Here is an 11304-nt window from a genome sequence, read left to right on the forward strand (position 1 = left end):
TCTATTTTTATTTTAAACGTTTATTTACAAAAGGGTGAGCAATGCTGTTCGGAATTTCTTCACATTATCTGTCATTGTTGATCAATATGTATTTTTAACTTGCAGTTCCATGTCTATAATGCATTATACACAATACGTATTAGGCATTATAATCAGATTATAAGACAGTATATTTATAGTTATACACTGTATAATTATAAATATAATTATAAGCACGTATAAATACTCACAATGCTATATAACAATAACCATAACACAAAGTATTTTACATATCTTTATATGCACGCCGCAGAGGTTGTGGCTTTGAATCCATCATGGTGCAACTGGCTTTGTGGAGCGTCTACCTGTGTTCCAGGGGAGGGAGCTGTACTGTATTCCCACAGGTTGGGGCAGTACCTGTCAGTACCAGTGAATGTTGGGCGGGAGGAGGAGGAGGAGGAGGAGGAGGAGGACGACGGAGGATCGCTGGCAGATGATCAGTAGGATATAACAGCAGTGACACACGTGTGTGGGGTGGAATTAATTGACATAACTAAATTGGGTGAAAAAAGGGGTAAAAAGCAAATAAATAAATAAACTAGAAAAGTGTGCTCCTCGGAGCACAGGTCTCTGCCGGGCCGGGTTGCCGGGCCCCAGGGCCTGCAAATTGTTGGAAAGCAGACATAGACTTGAAAAAAAATCAATCTTAATATACATATTGATCACATAACCCCAGAGATAATGTGTATCGATTCATGTGAGTTTTGAATAGTAATAGTAGTAGTAAAAAGTGTGGCATTTCTTCCTTGATATAGTGGGAATGTACGTGCAAAGTTACACGGCAATTGAACTCGCTGTGTTCATGATTTGAGGCATCTTGTTCAAAACAATTAACTCTTGCCAATCTTTCTAGTGCGTTTAATTCATTAGCATTCATTGACACTAGAGATCTTTACTTAGTAGCCGTAAACAATGTCCGCCATTTTGAAGGTGACAGAAAAGTAGAATATGACAGAACAAGTTAAAGTTGCAATTCAACACAGTATATTTATTCAAATATATGACATTATCAAGCTAAACAAGACTACACTAAGTGGTTATAACCCATTGTTAAGGCTGTTTGTGACCCTCACTCAAGCACATAGGTAAACAAAGTGTAAAAAATAAAAGTAGCATTTCCATTCTGCCATCCCAATTATCACACAATTATTATAGTTTTACAACATTGTAGCTACAGCAAGCAAAACCGGTATTAGACAAGAGGATGTACCAGCCAACCTGCTGCCAATCTATTCATTCATTCATACAGTAAACATAATTTGTTGGAATAATACAAATAAAAAAATACTGTGGCATATGCCGATTTGTCTAGTGAAAACAATTACAGAAAGGGTCTTCATAATACCCAAACAAACGCATTGTTAAACGGGTTGTTAATACACTTTTCACAAAATTATGCAATTTCTGGACAATAATAAAAGAAATTAGATTAAGGCTCTCCATATTTTTACCCAGGATTCATTGGGAATTAGGTGTTCTAGTTTGACCAAAGTGGGTTTTCGTTACAAGGTCACTGTGCATCACCAAAAACAACCAGTCACTATTAAGACAGGCGTCATTATTACTAATAAACTGCCCACATGGCCACAATAATCAGTCTGCTGTAAATGCATATCGAAGCCCTCAATATGACATTACAGACTATTCACAGCTTTGACATTTTCAGGATCAGGTTCAGAAGAGTTTGAAAGGACAGCCAACACATTTTCCAAATATAGATATTTATGTCTATAATATTGTAGTTTAAACGGTGAAAACAAAAGCTATTCGCAGTGAGCAGAGCAGTGGAATTTAAAGAAAACAATACACAATTCAGAAGTTTAGATCGGTTTTCCTTGGTGGTATGAGTAACATTTCAGATATTTCCATAAGGATTTTTTTCAAATGAGATCACTGAAGACCTGCATTTTGTACCAATTGATGGCGTTATATCTTTTACCATCTCTATATGAATGTAATGTACACATTGTATAGAGCCAACTAAAGTATTCTCACATTTAGTTTATGCATCTACATGTATACATTACATGTGCCATTGCTGGACAATACATTTCAAATCCAAATGCTGTTCAGTGAGTGCATTATTCATTCACCAACAATCAATGTGACTTTTGCATGGATCTACCATAAAATGCCTTCATTTACTGTATCACTGAGGAATGATGGAAGATGTGTAACATTCTAGAAGTCAGAGTAGTGGTAGCTGTCTCTGAGCATCTCTGTTCCTCAGCATTCTCTTGCACAACTTGATGTAAACAAAAAACATATTCGCTGGTGTTCAGTCTGAGTCCGAGTCTGAAAGATCATCTGCAAAGAAAAAAAAAGTTATAGGTCAATTAAAACTAACTCTGCTTTCATGACTACTGTCTTTTCCAGTATGTACTTCCTTAGTCTCACATTGCCAGTCCTAATTCTATCCACCTAGATGTCAGGTGACCTTTAAATACAATGTATGGAGTCAGCTGACGAGCCCACGCCAACTGCTTTGAAAACCAATTATATCACTGTCCCAATATAAACCATTGCTTGTTTATTTAACCATGCAGGTAAATACTCTAGACTAAAATCTCTGACCTGGCTAAGAGAAAAGAATAAAACACAATCACAACAACAAACTCTGATTTGTCTGGATAGTGGATACGTCAGACTAATAGTGTAGTTCCTGTTAGCTGCTGTACAAAGAAATACCAACCACTCAACCAGTGGCTGCACTCTGACTTACATTTACTTTCAAGCTCATGACTTTCACTCTGCTACATTTCAAATAGAAATATTACACTTTTGACTCCACTACAGTTCTAGGAAGCGACACTTGTTACCCAAACTTTCACAAATATATCATGAACTAGAAAAAGTGCTCCTCGTCCTCGGAGCACAGGTCTCCACCGGGTCAGGTAGGTTATTGTGGGCCAGCAATGTTCAGAATTAAGTCATTATAGAGGTGAGTGGAATTAAGTTATTGCACAGATAGGATAGACTATAACTATAAAACAGATCCATCTTGATCACATGGTGAGTTTACAGCCAAGGGTCATTCTACGAAAACGTGCCATTTTCCATGTTCAGTGTTTGATTTAAAAAATACAAGCCCTATTTAAAATATAGTCACAATAGCCAATCTACAAGCTCACATGTCGTGCTGCAACCTGTTGTGAGGTTGTAGATCTTTGTGCATTTTTTGTGATCTAAATGTCCATACAACAATGCATTGTTGATATTAAATAGAAAATGTACAGTACATTACAATTTGCAGCTTTGAATACTTTTACTTGAGTACTATTTACTTGGGTATATACTTTGTCCACCACTGCAACAATGTCATTTAATCTCATGTTTTGATTTCTAGTCAGTGAATGAGTCATAAAGCATCAGCGTATGAGCTTGAATTACCCTGGCGTCTTGGTGCTTCCTCATTTGACTCCCCTCCGTGCTTGAGGAAGTCAGCCAGGTCATTAAAGATTACGTAAAAATCCAAGGCAAAAACGATAGTGGCAATGAACCCGAAAACCTGTGAAGAGAATGGTGTTGGTGCCAGGCAGAAAATGTGTATTTTCATTAGGCAATCTTAAAAAGTATGAACAAGAGCTTGTGGCAAAATAATAACTACATTGGAACGATTGGAACACAGGTTCTTTTTTCCATTTCGTGAAAAGTAACGGTTTATCAATAGTCACTTTATGGATACACAGTGTCAACCTGCAGGTAAGAATACAAATATGCCTGACACATTTTAAAACAACATGCAGACAAAAATAGGCAATAATATTCATAAAAATCCAACTTAGAAGCGTGTGTGCAGTTTTGTTCATGTGTAGCGGGTACATACATAAAATGACTAGTAATAATAATAATAAATATATAATACAAATTAAAATAAATAAACAAAAAAAAGGGGGGAAAGGGGGAGGGGCCTCTAGCGGTGACACATTTGACATGTGTCACCAGGGCAGTAGGTATTACACAAGATTCTTGTGTAACACAATCTTGTGTTACACATTCTTGTCACAAGAATGTGTAACACAAGAATGTGTTTTCATAAGTGTACAGTAAATAGGACAGTTGCATGGATGCAATATAGTGTGTTGTAGACTGTATTTGTGCATGGAGAGATTTGTGCAAACAGAGTGGTTTGGTAGAAGACGACAAACGGATAAACGGGTGCCCCCTTTTCAATTAGGGTAGAAGGATGTAAGCTTTGACATGTTAATTGTATCAAACTTGATCAACTTTACCCCAGCAGCCCTGGAAGCGCCATCTGAGTATCTGGACACTGACATTATGGAGATGATGAAATACAGGATGGAGGCACTCACACATCTCAGGAAATCCTTGAAAGGGAAAAAAAGAGAGACTGAATGAGAGAGACGCACATTGTTATGGGATATTAATTTACTTTATGTTTGTCTCACGTGGAGGGGTTTAGATCAGTGGTTCTCAAACCTTTTCATGTCAAGGAGCTCCAAATTCATATACGTAGGTATTTGGGCCACAGACTCCCATCTGAAAACATTTTGTGCCAGGAACCCCTCATACGAGATGTGTGTTGTTAAAATGTTTCACAAATCCTTTGTCAAATCTTTTCCATGTGTTCTTTAAAATAGCCGATCTACAGTCTCAAACGCGTCACATCACGCTGTGAAGTTGTGGATCAGCTATTTTCAAATGGTCAACGTATAAAGGGTCCCCAGGGACCACTGGGTCCCCACTTTGAGAACCACTGGTCTATATCATGTGCCAGTAGACTTTTGTGTTAATTGTGTTATCACCATAAGAGGCCACTGGAAGCCTTTAAATCTCTCATTGAACTTCGTGGAATAGGCAAAAAGCATGAAGAGTGCCAGCAGGAACTCAAGGAGGGGCGCCGTGACGAAAGCTGCTGCTTCAGACGCCGCGAAACACGTGAACGAGATGAAGGACAGAGCCTAAAATGACAAGAGACAAAGCATTAATGTCAAATGAGCTTTCAAAGGTTCTAAAATACACAAGCTAATGATTTACCTACCAACGCTGTAGCTGTTCCCTTCTCAACTTAGTTTTTCAATTATTTTATTAGCTACCCGCCTACCCCTACCCCCTTTATGATGCTTGGATAAATATGCTGTATACGTTATAATTGGTCTATTCTAGACAACCTTGGATAATGAGTGGGAGTTTTTAGGTTGCAACTGTTGCTCTTTTCTACCTGTGTTTGATCCCTGTTGTTGTTTCTCTTTTTTGGAGTGTTGCAACCACTCCAAGGAACAGCAATGTCCCTATGTCTATCCCTATGTCTGTATGTCCCTATGTTTAGGGTACCAACGGGGGGCGCTGTTGCACCACTCACTTCAGACAGGTCTGATTTTTCTGAGAATGGCTGAGAAGACACAAGCTTCTGATAAGCTGTATGTGTGCACACCACTTCAGTTTTCAGTTATCATTGTGATTCAACAGCACATCTCTCCCTTTTGAGAAAAGCTGTGATTCACACACAGGCCTACTTCCTGTATTTAATGAGATACAGCTGTTTAAAGACAATGTTTATTCACAATGGTTGCACAGCATAACATCTCTCTCCGCACACACACACACACACACACACACACACACACACACACACACACACACACACACACACACACACACACACACACACACACACACACACACACACACACACACAGCAACTAGAGTTAAACTTTGGTTTCACAATGAACTCTTACAAAGTGTGTATGCAACAGTATGTGAACCAGTTGACCATTGGATAATGGGTCTGGTTTATAACCTGCCTTGACTTTATTCTTTTCCCTAGTAAGCACTGACTGGACACAAACTGGGAGTGTGGGCATGTCCAGACACTGTAATCTTAAGCAGACTCAGCCATCTTGTCTTTGTTGCAGCCAGTCATCAAAACTACACAGATGTGGCCTGGGGGTAGAAACTCCCCCCTGTGTTAACTAAAACTAAAACTGCTGCGGCTGCGGTTCCCGCAGACGCTGGCCAGGTCTACTGTACATTATTCCATTGGTTCTCAAGGTGGGGTCCGGGGACCCCCAGGGGTCCTTGGTGGGGTTCCTGGGGGGCCCCTGCAAAAATAGTTCAAATAGTGTCGACTTCCATTTATTATATGTTGACTATTCAAAAATAGCAATTAGGGGTTCAGAGTCTTGCTCAAGGACACTTTGACACTAACTCTGGGGGAGCCTGGGTTCGAACAGGCAACCTTGCGGTTTCCATCTGGCCACTTTACCCCTGAGCCACCACCACCCCAAAAAAACGCTACAAAAAGGGGATTGGTTATTAATTGATTATTTTATTAACTTATTGATTTTTTTTTATTTGTACAATTAAATGGATAGATTAGTTGGATTAACTGTTGAACACAGCACTGTTGTTGTTGTTCACTTATTGTATGAAGAAAAGATCATCTTATTATCAGTACTTGCCAAATAAACCACTTCCTGTACCGGAAATGTCTTCATAAAATAGCAACCATGACAGTGGAGTGGGCAATCATATGGGGATAAAGTCACAATGAGCTTTTCATTACATTATAACAAGCTTTTTTCAAAGATATGTTTTGGGGCTATAGGTTGCATTCAACAACTTTGAATAAGTTACAGGTTTGTATTCTTCAAAGCCTACAACACTGAAATATGACCAATGTTTTAAGGCAAGATCAGGATGGGGAAAATCATTTGTACCATTTCAAATACAGCGAGGAGTGTGTTTCATCTTAAACATAATAGCTTACAAAATGTGAGTTCATACATCTCCCCATGGCCTTGAAATAGCTGCAATTGAAACATCCATCTTGCATGGCCTTGAAATAGCTGCAATTGAAACACCCATCTTGCATGGCCTTGAAATAGCTGCAATTGAAACACACAGTAAGCCATACAAGGTGCTCTGTGATGCACTGTTTATAGAAGTTGAGACTGTTGAGATCTGTGACTGACTAAATACTCTATGCCCAACAGTTCAACTAGCTTATAAGCCTATACTTGTTGTTTTCATTAGGCCTAAATCTAGTGGTCCAGCATGAATACTGGACAACTCACCCCGGTGAGTTGTCTTCACTTTCTGACATGGCGGGGTGAGTTGTCTGTACTTTCTGCGGGGGCGAGTTGGGCGAGTTGGTAAAGGGAAAAGACGGACAGAGACGTGGACAGCTCGCCTTAATATTTCCCGACCACATAAGACAGTATAAATGACTATAAGGCATTATTAAATAAGCTGTTATTGCCTTTTGCTGTCTGAAGAATGTTCATTAGGGGAGTTATATTGTTGAAATAACAGGGCCAATTCATTGCTGTTATGGATGGGAGAATGATGATGAGAATAATAGGGTTGAGTCTTGAGTGCAACTAGGGGACAGAGCTATATCATGCTGTAAGCACTTGAGTAGTAACCACTCAAGTGTTTACCACCATCACTACATGCTATTGTTCAATACAGACAGCTCAATCAATCGTAGGCTACTATGTGTTTGGTAATTAAAACAAATTACAATCTAGCATCCTCCCCTGTACATGCTATACAATATTCAGTCAACTATAAAAATAAAAAAGAGCTCAAAGGGTATATTCAGTAAACTATAAAAAAGAGCTCAAAGGGTAATCAAATGTATGCACACACACTGTGCAAACACTCAACTCACCCCGAGACAACTGAGAGATGTCCGGTGAGTTGTCCGGACTTTCGGGTGAGATGTCCGCACTTTTTCGTCGGAGGTGGAAAAAGGGTGAGTTGTCTTGTTAAGCGTTATTCATAGTCTGGTTTTTCAGTGGTGAGGTGACCACCGAACTACAACATGACGTCACGAGCCGCGGTGAAGAGCAAACCACCGCCACCGCCCCAGCCCTTCTCTCTGTTTTTACTCACCACCGCTCAACGTTATTTCAGCTCTGGTTATTTCAGCTCCGGTGGTCACCTCACCACCGAAAATCCAGACTATAAATTAGCCTTTACCGTCCAGCAACTGCGTACAGGCTGCTGCTTCAATATGACACAGACAATATTATAAGACCATTACAATGGAATGGCTTCATCATGCCAACATTAAAAGCAATTCTGTTGCCACAAATATCTGAGGTGGGAGCTCCAAAGCTGTGCTTTTAGTAGGCCTACAGTTGTCTTGTGTTAAAAATTATTACAATATTTACAATATTATATACAATATTTTATTGACCTTGCAGGGGGAATTCAGTTGCCAAAGGCAGAACAGCAGTTAAGATACAGATTACAGGGCAAGAAAAGTATACTACAGCAGGGTAAAATACATCACCCTCAAAGAAACAAAATGGTGACACTGAAGTCTTGTGCAGCAGCCTATCCACCCACCCACCCACTTTGTCATTCACTGATATTAGAGGCCATATACAGTTTCAGATTTGAAAGCCAGTGGTGAGGAGGATCACATTTTGATGTGGGAGTGGACGTCCATTGTTGAAGCAGACAGATTTAGTGCCTTAGGCCAGGGCAGGGCAAGGGGTCCATATAGAGCCCTATCCCTGCATTTACACAAACAGTCAGAGAACTGTGCCTTTTGGGAACAGTGTGAATAGAGATAGCTGTGTCCAAGGCTGTAGCCTACTCTCACTGTCACATGATAGCTATACGGCTGTGACGACACATATTATTGGGACATTTATGATACGTCTCCTGGATTTATGGTCCACAATGAAAACAGTCTAGAAGCTTTTTTCCACAGATTATAATTCGCTTCATCCTAATAAACAGTGACATTTGTAATGATGTATATACTAAAGTTAAAAAGCCGAAGTAACGGGACAACTCGAATGACCCATCACTCATGGTGGACACACCCCCGTTTTCTTTCCTGATCTGTAGCCTACTTTCATTTCATTTAAAAACAAAGGGCATTTTAAAAGCACAACATAGGCTAATATCAAATATGTTTTGCTGATTTCATAAACTGTGGGTAGGATAGATCTGGATTCAGTAGGCGTATCAGTTCATCATTCATGATAAGTATAGGCTACGATTCTACCAATCGCTAAACATTGCATAACTAATAGAAAGTATCCACATTTAAAGTTCGTTTAAAGAGTTTACCACAATATACGTTAAATTATTAGGCTATTAACCGCCACACCATGCTCCTCCCTTGACTAATGCAAACCTTGTGATGGAGACTGCTATAGCCTAAAGAAAATGACAGATTTGAAACGGTGCAAACTTTAATCAAAATATTCCAATGAGTTTCCCTGTCGTGGATAAGTCGAATCTAAAACTGGTATAAAAACGCACAATTGCGCAATTTCACTCATACGCATGGCTAAAACCAATGTAAAAATCACTTCTTACCACTTCAGCAATAAGAAGCATTCCTTTCCGTGAAGTGGCAAACTCTTTGCTGGGGAGAATGGAGAGTAAAACACTTTCGCGAGGTCCAGTCGTGGAAGTGGGAGCTTCGATATCCCCCATTGTGAAGATCTGTCTTTAAAGTATAGGCCTAATTTGAAATAAATCAACTCAACTAAAGTAAACCTAAGCTTGTTTAAAGACAATGTCAAATGCACAACTCGCGCGTGATAGGCCTACTTCTTGACAGTGGAAACGGAAACAATGACACTGCGGTCTGCGGAAACGCAGAGTGCTTCACAAAGGCGCAACATCTGCATTCTCCAGATGTGAAACGCGATGCCCCGCAGCCCCGGGCCCATAGTCCATGGGCCCAGACCAGAATTTTCATTAGTGAGGGACATTCAAGGTGGCAAATGCTCTATAGGTCTATATTAGAGCTGGGACTCGATTAAAAAAATCTAATTAATTAGAGGCTTTGTAATTAATTAATCTTGATTAATCTAATTTTAATCGCATATCAATATTCGACCTGGGAACAGTGAGAAACATTTTTTTCAAAAGGATTTTTGTATATCAGTGAACCAATGAATATTTACTACATAAGCTTAAGCAATAAAACATTTTTTTAATCAAGGTGTTACGCTACTTAACCAAGACCAACAGATAAGTGCAGGTATAGTATATATGAATATTCAAATGTGCTTTACATGGGGGGCATGAGAAAACAAATAAAAGCTACTTTATTAAGGGGGGGGGGGCACTAAGTCTAAGATGATCGAATAAAAATAAATCAAAACAGTGAGTGGAATGAGCCATCTGGGGAGTTTGGGGGAGAAATCAATGCATTCCACAGGGTTGGGGCAGCAATTCCAGAACAGCGGAAAACATGGCAATTAGATAACATCACTCTGTTGATTTATCAATACCAACATTTGAATTAATAGGGCATAACCGTTTTGTCTGGTCGAGTGTGGGTTGGACTTGGACGTGGGTTCAACTCATAGCTTGAGACGCACTAACATTAGCCCCATGTGGAACGTCACTCCGCTATAATGTAGCTCTGTCCACATATCGGAAGGAGAGGTTCCATGTGGGGCTGAACTTGTGTCGACATCCATGCTTGCTGCTTCAGTATGTTTTGCATCAGAACAGCTTCGTGCTGACATTAATGTGGTGAAATCACCACAGCGCATCGTTTGAGCCTCCAGGTTGTATGGCTGTATCCAGCTAGCATGGAAGCTAACGTTCGTGTATAGCAGCCCCATATATCGAACCTTCCCCTCCACTATTGCACACAACCGTGCTGTTATCGATAGCTTTTAAATCTAAATGTCCCATATACGGGGCAAAGGCGATATAAGCGGCTTCTTCATTCCTTTGGGTGAATGGTGGTGTGTTGTTGTCTGTCTGACTGACGCCACGCGTGCAATTTGTCTCCGCTCGGTCTCCGCTCGGGACCACGCCCACAGCACGCCCACAGTCTCCGCTCGGCCCCGTAGAGTCCATAGAGTATATATATAATAGAGACTGAACTAGCGCGAAGCTCCGCCCCCCCAGCTATTCATGTCAGTGGAAGTTGCTCAGTGGCGTTTTGAAGCACCCGGAAGACTGCCGGAAGTCCCTCCCAGGACCTCAACTTTGAGGTCCTGAGTGACGTAGGGCAACTGAGCGCTCAACGTTAAAGCCCAGCTGCACGGGGTTTCCCGGTCATGAATCCACGGGTCCGCCTGTAGTCCTTCCTCCTACCACTAGGACCCAGAGCTTCAACGTTGGAAAGCCTGCCTGCCCCCTTGGTAGAGTCCCATTCTGAAGCCCCTGTCTCCGTTCAGTCTCCGCTCGCCGGGCCCGCCCCCTCGAGTCTCCGTTCGCCGCTCCCATCCACTGCAATGCATTCCGAGTCTCCGTTCGCCCACTCCTCACCCGTCTTCTCATTATGCGAGGAGAGCAGGTCCCCGCCCC

At 40.8% G+C, this 11304-nt stretch overlaps 1 protein-coding gene across 1 annotated transcript; it reads right to left on the bottom strand.

Moving 5' to 3' along the window:
- Nucleotides 1-19: 19 nt before the first annotated feature.
- Nucleotides 20-9586, bottom strand: cmtm3 (CKLF-like MARVEL transmembrane domain containing 3). The gene is made up of 5 exons (XM_079497347.1): nucleotides 9346-9586; nucleotides 4806-4961; nucleotides 4272-4367; nucleotides 3430-3547; nucleotides 20-2346 (listed from the first exon to the last, which is right to left on the bottom strand). The coding sequence occupies exons 1-5, from the start codon at nucleotides 9463-9465 to the stop codon at nucleotides 2318-2320; spliced, it is 519 nt and encodes a 172-aa protein (XP_079353473.1). The 5' UTR covers nucleotides 9466-9586; the 3' UTR covers nucleotides 20-2317.
- Nucleotides 9587-11304: the final 1718 nt, after the last annotated feature.

This window comes from Electrona antarctica, assembly GCF_951216825.1.
Source record: "Electrona antarctica genome assembly, chromosome: 3".
In the NCBI taxonomy this organism is placed as follows: Eukaryota; Metazoa; Chordata; class Actinopteri; order Myctophiformes; family Myctophidae; genus Electrona; species Electrona antarctica.

What these genes read in the sequence shown, in the direction of transcription:
- cmtm3 (XM_079497347.1), bottom strand. Translation starts at nt 9,465, where the DNA reads ATGGGGGATATCGAAGCTCCCACTTCCACGACTGGACCTCGCGAAAGT. An exon ending in TGCTTCTTATTGCTGAAGTG is followed by an intron (nt 4,962 to 9,345) that starts GTAAGAAGTGAT and finishes TTGTCATTTTAG; the next exon opens with GCTCTGTCCTTCATCTCGTT. An exon ending in GCGCTTCCAGGGCTGCTGGG is followed by an intron (nt 3,548 to 4,271) that starts GTAAAGTTGATC and finishes TTCTCTTCACAG; the next exon opens with GTTTTCGGGTTCATTGCCAC.